The sequence below is a fragment of the Manacus vitellinus genome, unplaced genomic scaffold (assembly GCF_001715985.3).
Source record: "Manacus vitellinus isolate BGI_N305 unplaced genomic scaffold, ASM171598v3 scaffold_69_pilon, whole genome shotgun sequence".
Classification (NCBI taxonomy): Eukaryota; Metazoa; Chordata; class Aves; order Passeriformes; family Pipridae; genus Manacus; species Manacus vitellinus.
The window spans coordinates 467,340-483,461 of NW_021940749.1; the positions used below are offsets into that span (position 1 = coordinate 467,340).

Sequence of the window (16,122 nt, forward strand, 5' to 3'; positions counted from 1 at the left end):
AATCCCTGTTATTCCAAGAGAGAGCAGTATTTAAACAAAGCCATTTGTTCTTCCTCTCCTCATGATGCTATCTTATCACAGTCCAAGTGTTTTATATCAGCACACTGAAATTATGTGTAATGAACAAGGATGTTCAAGATAAATCCTAAGAGTTACAAAGCAAATACTTCCTTTCTCTGTAAACAATATGACTGAACCCACTTCTTGAAGAAATCAAGCTATATTTATATTCACCCTCTTGAAATGCTACAGGCAGCCATAGAAGGATAAGTTTATAATAAATTGCTATATTTGGAAACCTTTGTTGCTAAGCATCTTCTAACATTCAGTACAGTTTATACCATTCATGTCCCTGCTACATAATTAACATTTCATATGTTTTTTGTTTTGTTTCGTTTTTTAAAGTGCAGTGCTTATCTTTGCTGATAAATTAAAAACATCATATTTTTTTGGGAATTAATAAAAGACCAAAGGGTAAAGTAAATAAAGGAGAAGCAACAGGATCTCAAGGGCATCAAGCACAACAATTAAGGTTGAGATAGATCCACAGAGTTGATGTCTGTCACCTTGTTGTCAACTCTTACAACAAATACTGCAAGTTTCATAGCCAGTGTTTTTCCTATAAAGTCACAAAGTTTTGTGGTTTCCTTTTTTATTGAGAGGTTAGAACTGTTTCTTTAGTAGAAGAAAAGAAGGTATTGGAAAAAAAATCCACTAATATTTTATATACTCAGCAGATCAAGTAAAAACACTCTTAACTGATTACTACAAGCGTCTCTATATAAAGGTGTCATGGGTTTTGGTCATAACATCCCATCTGGAAAAGTCCAGAGCACACTGCACAGATTCTCCAGGTTTCCTGGCCACCCTTCCTCCCTGCCCATTCCAGCACACACCACACCATAATTCTGTACACGACACATACATGGGGGCTGAGAAGCTTTGAGGGCAACCTGAACATCACAGCCTCCACAAACTCCCTAAAAACTTCCATGAATGTGCACAGAGTTGCTGAACAGAACAGAAGACTTGCCTGTCTGACCCCAGAAGTACCACTAAGCAAATCTTGCACAGGAGAACAAACAACTTCTGCCAAGAAAACAGTTGGGATATTTAATTCTACAACTGCTATTTACTTTTCATTAACATATGGTCTTCAGAATTATATAGAAGACAAACTTCAAAGCTTTTATAATGGAGCATCTTAGGAAACCTAACTAGAGACGCAAAAGGTTTGTCTGTCATAGCCCTACAAATACTACCTTTACCATCTTACAATAATTACTACACCCTTGGTTTACATAAGCAGTATATACACAATACATGTGTTAAAAAAACAGAGTTGAAGTAGAAAGATAAGGAATGATGAGTCCTCTGAAAATGATCTAAACTTCGTATTGAGAATGTAAACATCTTCAGCTTGTAAACTTTCAGGCTTTCCAGCCACATATGAAATACATAAAGATATAGAAGGGGTAAGAAAGACTTGAAAGTCTTCCCCAGACCACAACAGCAATACACAATCAGCAAGCAACGATAATCTCATACCAAAAACTGAACATGTTTTCCTGAGTTCTGACATCCTTTTTCTGTACGTACACACTCATCAAGTCTGAAAGTGGCACAAGTAACCTCAAAATGTGTGCAAGAACTCTTACCAAGCATTTTGGTAAGACCAACTCAATTGTATGTTTGTACCCTGGTTTATGCTGTAACATATATGAAATACTATGTTCAATTCTAAGCCCTACATCTCCAAAAGGTTATTGACAAACTGGAGGCAGTTCAGAGAAAATCAACATAATTTCTCAGAAGGCAGGAAGGACTTATTTATGAGGAAAGATTAAAAGAGCTAAATATTTATAGTTTGGCTCAGTAATGAATGAGGAGGTAGGGGACATGAGAACAGCCTAGAGATATCTGAAGGGTGTAAACACTAAGGAGGGAGAGCAAACGTGTTATACAAGGATGTAAATAGAAATAATGGGATGAAACTAAACAAGGAAAACTTAGGCTGAATATCAGAGAGCATTCTTGGACAGCAAGCAAGCTTGGCCTACAGCACAGCTTCTCAAGTGAAGCAACAGAAGCCCATTGCTGGAACAACACACCAGACTAGACAAAACACTGGAAAATGTGCCATATGGAATAATCTTGCTCTGCTGAGGAGAAATAGCATGTTATAAAACATAGCTGAACTTCAGTGAAAAGCTCTAACATTTTACAAGGTGTTGAAAATTTAACATAAAATATAGATACCAACAGCTTAATCGAAAAAAAAAAAGAATCTAAGAAAATTCCTTAAAAACGAGCAACTTGCACTGAGTTTATGCAATACTTTGACAGAATTTGCAACTCTTTGAAAAGGAAAAATTCACGAGGGCTGCAAAGACTTAAACGGCGCTGGACTGCATTTTCCCCAGCAGAGGTCACTCCAAGTTAAGAAACGACAAGGATATTTAACAGCACGGATTCCAACTTCAGGAAGGAAGATCAACAGAAGGGAGACATCCTTCTTCCCTCATTCCCAGCACTGCCTTTGGATGCAAAGCTCCCAGATAACAGCATGTCCTGCAACCCACCACTGGCAGATGCCAACACATTACAACACGTGTAACGTTCAATCTGCACAACATTCAAAATTGATTTTCTAAAAGGGCCTCATGAAGTGGGTAAATATAATCTATTTGCAGCTGGATTATGAAGTGTCCAGAATCCATGTGCACATGTACAACTAAAGCCTAGGCTGGGTCATGTTTGGAACTGAAACCAAAACACTTTTCACTGAAAACTTCAGATTACATTAGTTAAGTGTTTACTGTGTGAGTCCTGTGACACAGGCAGATGGATAGGCTTCCAAAAACACAGGGGAAGGAAAATAAAAAAGCAGTTTATCTTTTTTTAAAACAAATATATACAAACAGGAAAAAAATAACGTTTTCTAACTTCAAACAGAGCTTAAAACACAATTGAAGTCAACAGAAGACCGCTATAAAATGAGTAGTCTGTGTCTCTACAAACTTTTTTATTCTTGATCCATAGAAGAGTCCACAAATCCATATTTGAGAACCATCCCTTAAAATTTCCGGAAGCTGGCAAGTAAAAACCTTGCTGTTCCAGGTGCCATCACCCCATTAAAACTTCTGCCATCTTCATAGTTAATTCCAGTGCAAGAATTATCCATGCTCTGTGCCACTGCCACAAGCAGCTGTCCCAGCGCCAAAGGAAACAGAAGTACCCAGCACATGCAGCAAACTTATTTGTGAACCATAAGGGAGCAAATATGCATAAGCAGAGCTGGAGAGTCATATTTTTGACTAGACTGTTTTAAAAGGCTGCTCATGGGCAGATTTAAGGTCCAACACTTAAACCACACAGACACTAGAATTGCTCGAATTAGCAAAATGTAAGAACTGATAGAGAGTACTTTTCATATTTCATCCAAAGGAAACAGAGGTGAACTCATGGTGAAGTATTTTCTGGAACATACTGAACTCTGGCTGCATAACTCTCCAGGGCTATGCCTGTTCCAGAGGCCAAGGGACACTTTCCAGCCCCCCAGCTCAGTGTTCTCCAGCTCTCCCAGCTCCACCACACAACCTGTCCCAGGGGCACACAGTCCCCCCACCTCTGCCACAAGGTCCTCATCTGCAGCAAAATGGAATACAAGGCACAAAACAGGGAAGGGAGACGCAGTAAACACCACTGAGGGCCACAGTCTCCACATCCTGGGGACAAGGACCTGCAGGACAAGCTGTGTAGCCTGGGATTTTCGTATGAAGGAGGTAGGCTCTAGAGTAGAAAAACTCTTAGGGATGTCAGTGAACTCCCTAAACCATTGGCTTACCGAGAGACAGGGAGCTATGTAATATGCTAGAAATAGCACAGGGGATTCCCCAGGGTTACTCATCTTAACATTAGATTTTAAAAGCTACTAATACTCAAAGAATTTTTCTGACGTGCCCAGGAGCAGACTGGTGCTCCTCATATTCCACACTTGGCTGCGTTTTCGACACAAAAAATTAAGAAAACATTGTCTCAAAAGCTATTGGTACAGACTGTGGATTTTTTACACTGTTTTTTATTTAATAAAGAGACTAACTGTAAAGTAAGATCCTAAATAAGATAAACAAAGCCTTACCTGCTTCCTTGCACAAGGCTGCTAAGTCTGCACCCACATAACCATGTGCACTATCAGCCAGCTGCACCAACTCCACCTCTGTGAGCGAATGGGGAACTTTCCTGAGAAGCTTGTGGAGTATGTCCAGGCGGTCCCGGGCACTGGGAATTCCGATCTCTATCTCTCTGTCGAAACGCCCCGGTCTGCGCAGAGCTGCATCCAGAGCGTGGGGGCGATTGGTGGCCCCCAGCACCAAGAGCTGCCCTTCACTGCCTTCCTGAAGGCATCAAACAGTGCAAAACGTTATTTTTAAAATACAAATTCTATTAAGTCACTAAATGCCATGTAGCTTATCAACAAACTTCTTGCTTACTCCTCCAACTACTACACACACTGGAATCCCGATGCTAGCTCTCAAACCTTTTAGATTATAAAGCCCATCAATGATCCCATCCAATCCATCCCTAGCTGCAATTTAGGAATACTACAGGCTGCATGAACATACAGATAATACAACAGAAACTACTCCAAGATACTCTCATCCCAGTGTCTCCCACCTGAATCCCCAAGAACCTGCTTTCCCATATCAGGAAAGCAAGAACCAAGTAAAGGAAAAGAAGTGTTCAAGCTAAAATGCAGCGTTGGTACAAGAACAAAACGGTATCAGCAGACCTTGAACAAACAAGGTTGGGAAACAGAGAAGTTAAGGTATCAAAACCAGCAGAGACAGGAGGTTATAAAGCTTCCTGTAAGTTCAGTAGGAAAAGCACCGTCAAAAATCCTAACCAATTTCTTCAAGCTCTGCTTTTGCACATTTAGAACAAGGCAAGAGCAGCTAGGAGGTCTCTTGCAGTGTCATTCTCTTCTTGTGAATGAAGCACTTTTTCCAGGAAGACTATCCACCAGCCTTTGCCATCAGAAAATATGTTCTTCTGCCTGTGACCAGCTCCAGACCGGGCAACTCAAATGCTCATGCAGGAAAATAATTAGAAACTTGCAGATTACATAAACAGCAGCAAGTTATTTTCATACTCTGGACAGGTTTCTTTCATCTTTCCTACTGATACTCACAAAATAATTGATGAGAGATTGGCAAACTTTATGGGCTTAATCCATAACTTACTCTATTAAGTTTACTGCTCCTTTAGTAGGCTTTTGTTTATGACCTAAATATTACTATGGCAATCTTGAAATAGCTGCTACTGCCTTTAATCATGCAGCCTACATATCACCAGAAGCATTTTGATAACTTTGATTTCAGAGCAATTAATATCTGGCTTAGATCAATGATGGGCTATCACTGAAATTTCAGTTTGACCTCCAAAAGTACAAGAGGGGGAGAAGGCAAAGGAGAGGCAGGGAATGGAAGAAACTTACTTGCTTTTAATCTCAGTTATCAGGAGACATTCCTCTCCTACGTCTTCTGCTTAGCACCCAAAAAAGCATTACATTACTATATAAAGTCTCACCTAAGCCTGTTTTCTTTCCCCCCAAATGACACATCTAAAATTGGCTCCGCTGTAGAAGCAAAACCGTTTTGTTCAGTGAGTCCACATACACATTAATTGTCTCAATACAGTCGACTTACTGAGCCAATGCCATCCATTAACGTCAGCAATGAAGCAACAACTCTCTTTTCCACTTCATTCTGAGCCCCTTCTCTCTTTGGACAGAGTGCATCCAACTCATCTATAAATATAATTGAGGGGCGACTGGGGGGAAAACAAAAAAGGAAAGAAAACGTTAAGGTGCTCGGGAAGATTTAAAACACCAAGGCAGAGAAGTGCAAAGCTGTTCATGGAAAAATATGCAGTTCCTAGAAAAACTAACAACCATCCAACTCCTTTAGGCAGCTAAAAGTTTCAACCTTGAATAACGAGAAAACTAAAACAACTAATACATTAGACAACTAATACCTTCCGTATGCAATAGTCTTTTGCTCATGTATTATGAACAACAATCACCTGGAAGTCTAAAACCTGCCTTAAGCAGGTCTAACAAATTTGGGCAGAACACCTCCCTACTCCAGAGGCATGCTATATCCAGTACCAACACTTAGCCTGACTTCCATGCCTTAGCACAGGGCTATGTTAGTCTCCAAAGATAAAACCAGACAGAAAAATTTGGATCCAGGTGAAACTCTGGCTCCTGCTTCCCTCTGCTGAAACAAGAGTACAATACACTGACGACACAGAGCGAGCGATTTGGCACCATCTGTAACAGCCCCTTGAAAAGGGCAGCGTCCAAAAGGATTTATTTAACAGGCAGACTAGAATTTCACTGCCTTCCTTCTAGCTAAGCTCTATATAAACAAATTTATTTCCTTCTAGAAACCACTGCAGGAAAAAGTTACAAACTCAGAGATTCCTGCAAATGTTTTTCTTCTAAGAACATTGGGGCTGGAACCGACGCTGCAAACAAAGTCACCCAGAAGGACGTACCGCAGAGAGGCTTCAGCGAAGATCTGACGTAACCTCGATTCAGACTCCCCATAAAACCTATAAGAATTAAAATATTTTAATAAAAAACATTTTTTTTTGGTCTTTTCGAAAGGCAAATGGGGGGAAGGGGGGGGGGCGTTCCAAAAAGGCCACAGCACACAATTTCAGAGTCCCAAAGTAAACGCAGATCTACAATAAACTGTATTTCCACAAGGACAAGAAAGTAAGGCCAAGATAGAACCATCTAGTAACTACAAAAAAGATTAAAGGGAAACGTCTTTTTTCTGTGTTAAAAACCATTTTATCTGAAGAACAATAAACAGTTAGTTCCCTGGAGACAGTAATCTGCGTAGTGGCATCTTAACTGCAAATATGGTTTAAGAAGTAACTCTTCTTGTTGCAGAACTAACCTACACACAATTGTAGATGCAGTTCCAGTCTCCTCTTTAATTTAGTCAAATTTCTTGGTCAAGTCCAATAAACCTCTTTAAATACAAGAAACATAAGCCCTGCTTGAGAGAACCCTTTCTCGCTTGTTTTTGACTCCTTTGGGCAGACAGCCCATAGCCAATACTACATCTATCCCCGCTGGAGACATGCCAGGATAGATTTTGGGCTGATACATTTATAGAATTAATGAAAATAAAATGGGTGGACTTACTTGCTTATTATTTCAGGCCCATTAATAACAGTAACGTGAGCGCCAACCTCATTTGCGATGGCTTTGGCAATCAGAGTCTTCCCGGTGCCTGGAGGGCCATATAACAGCACTCCTCGAGGAGGAGGGATTCCTTTGGACAAGCACATGCACACAAACAGAGAAAAGAAGTTCCTTGTGAGAAATGCCAGACTAAACCTGCACTTGCACGTTTCGCTGTCCCAGTTATTACCAATAAATCTGACCCCAGCATTAACCAAACAGACGTGTCATCGTGATAAAATGACACGCCTGTTAAAGGCTTACAGTGAAAAGATCACTCTTAAGTGGGACATACATCTATGTTCTTTATTTTTAAAGTCTAAAAGATTCTGTTCAAAAAACAACTCCTTAAATAATTGTATTTTTCAGTTCCCTTATGTGTGTTGTGGTTTTTCTCTAAGACATTATTGGACTGAGTACCTAACATCCATGAATAGACTTTAAGTTATTAATGATTCTTACAGTGTCATTACATCAAATTTCCAACATCAGAAAACCACTTCTCTTTAACACTTCAAAAGAATTTCAGAAATACTCTGAGGCTTGATTCAAGAACACTTGCAAGATGATGGAAAACACACATCAGAAGGGTGAATTTGTCTATTTAATGGCAAATGTTAAGAGCCAAAAAGAGAGAAATGTTCAGGCACAGCACGTAAGGTACTGCTGAGTACAGCTAGAGCTGGACAGAAAATACAGGTAACTGCACAAAGGTACTATTATGATCCCAGGTAAAGAGCCCACCAAAACAAGTTCCAGACCAGCAAAGTCAAATTAAATGGGCACAAAGTCAAAATCAGAAGGTGAAAAATTAAAAAACCAAAAAGCAGAGACAAGTGTTTGACAAAGGACTGCCTTTGGCAAAAAAAGACATTGGTGAAACACAACCAAAGAAACATCAGGTGGGGACTGGGAATCAGACAGGGAACGATGTCACAAGTCTGAATCTTAGAAACTAATACACCTGAAAAGAAAAAAATTATCAGCCAACTGACAGAGGATGGAAGTAAAAGTGTCTTCAGGAGCAGGTTCCCTCAGAGCAGTCCAATTAAAGCATGAGCTGCTCCCTCCTGTGGCGTTTCTGGCACGGGCAAGAAACGGTACTGTGGAACCACAGGCTCACCTCACTGCCAGGCTCGCTCCCCGTGAGCAAAGACTCACAGCGTTGGGATGGTTACTAAAGGTTTGTAACTGCTGAGGAAACACCATCATCTACCACGTAGTTAGTAGGGAATCTGCTCAAGCACTTTTGGGACCGGGTATGAAGAATGCTGACACTGAAGCAAACTTTGTGCTAACACAAAACCACGTGCTGATGCTGAGGCTGGACCAAATTAAGCTGGGGCACACGTAGATGAAGATGCCTCAGACCACCTCACTGACACCTGGGGATCACGGCCAAGAAAGAGCCACCTGTGTGTTATGGAAACTGTCCCAGCTGGAATCACCTCCTCTCCAGAGTGAGTGTGTGGGAAGAGGTAAAGGCAGAGCAATAAAAAGCCTCAAAGACATGATATTAAAGCCATGTTTGTAGGTAAGAGCCCTATCTCACTGCGATGCACACCTAGACAAGGTACACATCCATTTGTGATAAATACACAGTACAGTTTTAGCTTTGTCACAAAAACCCTCTGAGTTCATATATGTGTTAGATATAACTTTATATATGGCAACTGTAATCATATTCATTTTTCCACCCTGTAATTCACAGAGGAAGGACTCAAACTCCTCATACACTGAAGAGCTTGAGTAAACAGCCCCAAAGACTTCCTGAAAATTTTGCAGGAAGCCTACAACCAGGGATAAAAACAGCAGAAGAACTAATCTGACTTTTTCTCCATTTAAAAAAATATCATTAACTGACTCTACCAAAATGAATTAAAATCTTACAACAACTCAAAGAATTGCACCTTTGAAACACCCAAGCAAAGAAGTCTTTCCTATTTGCCAAAAATTCTGCTTATGCACACCTGAATTTTTGTACAGACGCACATTTCTTCTCTGCTCACCTATTTTTCACACAAGCTCATTGTAACATCTTCACAGTACCCATACAGTATAACCATAAAGCAGCTTGACATTGTTTGGACACACAAGTATACCAGGTCAGTGTTGCATAAAAATCAGTGCATGCTCCTGGGATAATGTGTGGTGGGTTTGGGTTTTTTTTTTTGTTTGTTTGTTTTTTTAAAAATCAAATTAAAGAAGAAAACTGGTATCAAATGAAGAAAACCAACTCTTTAGGCATCATACCGTAACTCTTGAACAGTTCAGGTTGCTTCAAGGGCAGTTCAACTGTTTCTCTAATAGTTCTGAGCTGGCTGCTCAAACCTCCTATCATGTCATAGGTGACTTGGGACTCACAGTCGCCATCTTCTGCTACACTGGTCCTGGGTTCTATAAAATTGATCCTAGTTCTTGAAGAAATGAAATAAAAAGAGTCTGTACTGCTCATTGCTCCGGTTACTGGGAGTCCCTCACTGCTGCTTTTCCCAGCTGACTCCGAATCCTCGGTGAGGTCTGCACCATCTCCCTCGCTGTGGGTTTTCTCTCCCTGACCAGAGTCTGGACCACTGGCTGTCACAGAACTGGGTGTAACTGGTGAGCCTGGATCCATTGGTTTGCTTGGTGTGCTCAAAGATGCAACCCCTGGACTGTCACCAATGTCCATCCTGCCGAGCTGTAGGGACAAATTCAAGGCACTTGTCTCCAAATCAGATCTCTCAAAGTCTGGGTCACTGGGAATGGCACTGCCCTGGGCACTCAGCTCTGCACCATCAGTTCCTTTCACTCTCATCACCACGATGTTGCACAGTTTGCCATAGAAAGTGAAAGCCAAGAGGTTTCCTGGTAGAACTATTTTCCCATCTATGAGAAGATGAAAGAAGAAAAAAGACAAAGAAGGTGGCATTTCAATCTACTGTGGCAGCAGTAACATTCAGACATTCTTGCATTAGAATAATTCTTTATCATTCATTTAGAGAATGCTGTTCATTAACATAACAAAAGGTACTAACATAATTTCAAGGTAATTTCAGGTACTTTGAATGATCCCTTTGTACACAAGCAGACTTTACTGGACAAACATTTGTCAGCATCATATGTAATCACTCATACTAAACTCGTCATTAATTTGAGTCTCTTAAATTTCACACAAAGGGAGATTATTGGAATTAGTATTGTAAGAAGTAAAAATTTTGTATTTGCTGTGCACCTGATAATATTTCATGTTCAACCCACTTTCTTTGAGAGTATTGGCCTAAAAAAAAAACCAGGTTTTAGCCTGTGCATTGACAGAGAGATGAGGCAATGTGATCTGAATATACCCTACAGGCACAAAAAAAAAAAAAAAGAAAAAAAAAGGCAAAGCATGAACAAGATTTCCAGCCAAACTCATGAATTTGCAATGCAGTTCAAGTTTCCTGCTTCCTGGAGTAGCAATAATGTTATTAATTCCTAGACTAGAAGATTCCCTTTGAGTAGAACAATTTGTAGTGAGGAACACTACCTTGAATAACTTACCTTTTTTTTTTTGCCTTACTTACATTTATCTACCACCCAATAAAGAGCAATTTTACTTATTTACCACCAACATAAAAAAGAGATTCAGAGACTGGGATTTCAGGCTAATACTGATACTTTATCTTGGTTTTAGTGTATCATATTGCAGTCTTGTCTTCACAGTGCAAGTGGACTCTGAACTGTGCCACAATATCAGCCAGAAGGCCATCAATGACTGTTGAAGACTCCTAACTTGAACCAGACAAAAGTATAATGGACAGAAGGAAGAGAGCCACAACTAACACAAATTACACATTTACAACATGGCAAAATTATTTAGCCCGAAGACAAAATTGTTTAGCCCAAAAGAAGCGTAGACAAAATAACATCCCCTATTTTGCCATAAGCCCTTGATTAAGACCATGAGAGGAAAATATTTGCTCTTCTAACCAAGACCTGATGACCTACTACGAAAATTGAACAGGCAAAAGAGAAGGGGCAAAACTCATACCAAGGTTTCTCAGCAGACACACAGACATTTCCTCGGCATTAACGGTGGCATCTTTGTCCCTGTGGTAGGAAAGAAGAAAATTACTTTTCCAAGCAATAACTACTTCAAAACCAAACCAGAGGCCACAGCACTAAAGCATCAGGATCACCTGTTTTAGGGTATATGACTTAAGCCCACAAACAGAAAAGACATATGAGTACTTCAGTCTTCAAATAACAACATGTTAACTCTGAAAATATTACACACACAGCAACAAAAGAAGCGTAGCTATTTCATCTGGGGTTTGAGTGGTTTTTTTCCAAAGCAAATGCTGTAATTAACAAAATGCTAAATTAGATTTATTGTTTCTTAGGATCACGAACCTGCAATGCAGGCTTCTCATCTCACCAGGCAGAACAGCCATTGCTACGTTTACTGAACTGAAAACAAATCAGATAAGGCAGGTCTCTTTCAGCCCTGCAAACACACGTGCAAATCTTTCAGTCGATTAAAACAGTGCCTTGAGCACTTGCAAAACTGTGCACATGCCTTAAACACTGCACATCCACTACCAAAACAGTACAAGTCTTCCCCACAAAGCATTTGCTAGTCTTTTATTTAATTAAGTGACTAAACAGATAAGACTCACTACATCCATTCCACAGCTTTTCTAAGCATTTACACCTGTACCTTCAAAGGCACCACACCAAGAGGGGAACGGCAGCAGCACCAAAGGCGTTTAAAGCAGACACAGATGCTGCAAATCAAGGCTTGATCAGCGGGGGGAGCCCTAAACCTGCAGATGAAAACCCATTGCTTAATTCTACTGCTCAACAAAGGAACTTGGGGCACAGAGCTGTATTAAGCTAATTTAAAGGAGAGCCCTTAAAATATCATGGCCTTTCCTGATGAGTAAGCACATACTCAATTTTGTTGTTGGGGCCTGAAGTTGAGGGTGGATTTTTTTAACTCGAAGAAAAAGCTGAATTATGCGTGCAAGCAGTACCCAGAGGTGTTGATTTGCAGAGAATAAACTTCACCTGCAAAACATCTAGAAACCCAGGGAGTACTCGAATAATGGAACTTCAGTTCATTCTTTAAATAATTTGTATTCTTACACCATAGTTTGTAGTAAATGACAAGGCTTGAAACAGACCAATTACAGTTTTCATGTTTTCTCTCCTAATTTTAGAAAAGCAGTCATTTATGAGACTTAAAAATCTGAAGGTACATCTATAAAACAATCCTCAGAGCCTGACTCTTGATTCACTGAGTGGGAAAACTCTGGCTATGGAACAGTTTCCTAAAAGAAAAATAAATCACAGTAATCATAAATATTTCAAAAGCTACATGCAATTCCTCTGACCTCATTCTTAGCTTGTATTTCAGTAAAAGTCACAGCTTCAAAAAAAGAATGCATTGCATATTAAAATGGAGAAATAGAAATATATTAGTTTTAATTATTTAATTCATCATGGGGTTGCGTTTTTTTAACAAAATGCATGTTTTCAACCACCTCTGTAACCAAAGCCATGTTTGAAGACAGAGTCTGACAGGAAAGTGATGCTAATTTATAAAAATATAAGTGCTGGGACACTTTCAAAAGCAACTGTAAAATAACTTTAGGAAATAACTATAATCAGATTCTGCATCAACCCAAATGTTGACTCTGTGAAGTGTTAGAATGGCAAGTACAGGAAATCATTCAGCAAATCAATAAACTGCTGATTTCTCAGAGCATTCATGATTTTCAGACAACTGTGATTTGTACCTTTGATTTCCTTTTTCACTTATAAACAAAAACACACCTCAGAGTTTCCAATCCTAAAAAAAAAACCAAAATCCCCAAAAAAACAAACCTAAATAAAAGCAGAGGACAAAACCACCATATATAAAGGTGAAGTTTTGAAGGGAAATGGTTAAAAAAAAATAAAAATCACTCTCTTCAACAAGGCTATAAGAAGTTCCATACCTCAACTTTACATCGACTTCCTCTGCCTGGATGACTGCACCAGTCACAGGCTGCACAGTGACACCATCACCTGGATTTACTTTCAGGTTCTTCTGCGTGGTTTCATTCAGCCCAATCTTCCCACCTGGAAAGCCTGCAGTGGGCCAAGCAGTACAGACCTAGGAAGAGTTTCCAAAGTAAGTCAGTTGAGATTTCCCCCCCCCCCCATTTCCAGTTAAGCTAAGCAACACTTGATTACAAAAATATGGGCTGAGGGGAAGGATTAGGTTAAAACCTGGTGCCACAGAGCAAAATACAAGTAGCATTGAGCTCTTAAGACATGATTCAAGACACTCCAAGAAGGAAGGGGTTGTATTTTGAAAAAAAAAAAAAAAACAGCAGCATGGACTTTTCCCAGCATTGAAAATGAAGATGTAAATATCACACAGAAAACATGGAAGAGCACGTTCACCATCTTTCTCAATGCATGTTCCATGTTGATCCCACTGAATACAGCAGGAAAACGCTGAAAAGCACAGGAAAAGCCCTTATGGGAGCAAGAAATGGTCTCACCTCCTGTCGCCCATCAGCTGAGGTGAGCAGGGCCGGCCGCCCTATGCAGAGCTCCGCAGACTTCATGCTGCTCAGCGACAGCTGCGCCAGGGTTCTGCGCAGCATTTTCGGGACTTTGTCATCTCCTGAGGTTTTTAGGGGGAAAAAACAGTCGTTTTTTTCCCCGCTAAATCCAGCATTTCCCGCCCTCCCCAACCGGTACAACAACAGACCCCTCCCCAGCCCTCACGGCGCCCGCCCTGAGGGGAGCGCGGGGACTCCCGTGAGGGGGAACCGCGGGGCGGGGACGCCGACGGGGCTGGGAGAACGCCCGCGGTCACACGCTGCTGCTCGGTACCGTACCTTCCACCCCGATCTAGCTCCCGCTCCACGGGAATAGAGAGCAGATTTCACGGGGGCCCAGCCGACTTTGCCCGAGAGAACCCCCCGGTCCCGCCTTTGCGAGCACGGCTCGGCAGGGACTCAGTTTCAAACGAGGCGCCCTCAGCGCGCCGCGCTTGGGCAGCCGGGGCTGCGAAAGCCCGTCCCCGAGCAAGCCCCGTCCCCGCCGCCCGCACCCCCGTACCTGCCTCCACGGCGTCGGCGACCCGCAGCGCCAGCGGCCCGCCCTCAGCAGCGCCGAGGGGAGCATCCCGCGGGGAGCCGCCAGCCGCGGCCAGGCGCCCCTTTGCTCTTCCTTTTGGAAGAGGAGGCAGACATGCTGCCCGCTGCCGAGTGGTTCCGGAGGCAGAGGCCGGCACCGCCCGGGGCGGGAGGCTCCGCGCCCCCGCCCCGTGGGTGCCATGGCGCGGCTGTGCGCGGGCGCTGCGGAGGCGCGGGGCTGGGCGGGTCCTGGCGGGCTGCGGGGCGCGGCCGGACAAAGTTCGGGGGGTAAGCGTGGACCTGGGCGAGCTGCGCCAGCCCCCGCGGGTGGAGCGGGCCGCCTTCGGGCGTGGCTGCGGGGCAAGTGCCGGGCGGGGGCTCCCGGGGCAAGCGGGGGCGGCGCTGGGGGGCGCTGTGTGAGGGCCGGTGGGCGCTGTGTGGGGGCCGTGGCGCTGTGTGAGGGGGGCGTGTGAGGGGCCGGTGGGCCTGTGTGAGGGGCCGGTGGGGTCCCGGGGAGCAGCTCCCCTCAGCCGCCGCCTTTCCCCTCACGGGCACAGAGCCGCGGCCGTGCGGCGGGGAACGCCGGCTGGAGGGAGCGGAGGGCGCTCACAGAGCCACGGAATTGTCAGGGTTGGCAGGGACCTCTGGAGATCATCCAGTACAACCACCCCTGCCAGGGCAGGGTCACCTGGGGCAGGTGACACAGGAACGCGTCCGTGTGGGTTTGGATTGTCTCCAGAGAGGGAGACGCCATGACCTCCCTGGGCAGCCTGTTCCAGTGCTCTGCCGCCCTCAGCGTAAAGGAAGTTCTTCCTCGTGTTGAGGTGGAACTTCATGTGTTTTAGTTTATGGCTGCTGCTCCTTCTCCTGTCGCTGGGCATAAAACTGCAAGGAGTCTGATACTGTGCTCTGGTGAAACTGAGAAGAGTCTGGCACCGTGCTCTTGGCACCCACCTTTGGAATATTTATATGCATTAATAACATCCCCTCTCCATGGTCTTTTCTCCAGTCTAAACAGGCCCAGCTCCCATCATCTCTCCTCGTAAGAGAGATGCTCCAGACCCCTCACTGGACCCTCTCCAGTAGCTCCTTCTCTTTCTTGTGCTGAGGAGCGTAGGACTGGACACGGTACTCCACATGAGTAGATTCCCCTGGGCCTTACAGGAGACCCTGACAGAAAAGCCATTATTTCACGTGTGAATACCAAGTTGTACCACATGAAATGTCAAGCTGCCAGCCCGTGTCGTTGCTGGCACCTTCCTCACACCAACAGTAGTTTGACCCTGTAAATGAGGTGAATATACACGATAACCCCGGTTGTTGTGCGCAATAAGGTTTAAAACCACACAGATCAGGGGCAAGGGGGGGCTGTCTCTGAGCGGTGGCTGTGGCCCTGACCCTCCTCACTTCCCTCTCTTGCAGAGTCCGTGGCTCAGTGGCGGCAGGAAGGTCGCATTGCCGTCTGGCTCCGTGTCCCCATCCTCCAGAGCGGCCTTGTGGCAACAGCTGCTTCCCAAGGCTTTGCTTTCCACCACGCCGAGCAGGGCTCATCCACCCTGACGCTGTGGCTGGGAGAGGGGCCCAGCAGGCTGCCAGGGTTTGCCACCCACCAGGTGGGTGTTGCAGGTGAGTTACAGGAGTGATACCCACAAAAAGACTTGAACAAGCCCTTAGGACCAGTAGGAAATGGGCTGGTCCTCTGGACAACCAGCACATGGAAACCAGCTACCAACTACTGTTGGGGTGACTTTACAAAGGGAAGTG

At 43.4% G+C, this 16,122-nt stretch overlaps 1 protein-coding gene across 1 annotated transcript in view; it reads right to left on the reverse strand.

The window, feature by feature from the left end:
- SPATA5 (spermatogenesis associated 5) overlaps positions 1 to 14,475 on the reverse strand; it is a 169,172-nt gene extending 154,697 nt beyond the window's left edge. Inside the window, 10 exon segments of the mRNA XM_018083884.3 lie at positions 4,142 to 4,397; positions 5,709 to 5,832; positions 6,562 to 6,618; positions 7,223 to 7,352; positions 9,515 to 10,129; positions 11,274 to 11,332; positions 13,225 to 13,382; positions 13,777 to 13,901; positions 14,342 to 14,444; positions 14,446 to 14,475. Of these exon segments, the coding sequence (XP_017939373.1) occupies positions 4,142 to 4,397; positions 5,709 to 5,832; positions 6,562 to 6,618; positions 7,223 to 7,352; positions 9,515 to 10,129; positions 11,274 to 11,332; positions 13,225 to 13,382; positions 13,777 to 13,901; positions 14,342 to 14,444; positions 14,446 to 14,475 (1,657 nt within the window).
- Between the last annotated feature and the right edge of the window lie 1,647 nt (positions 14,476 to 16,122).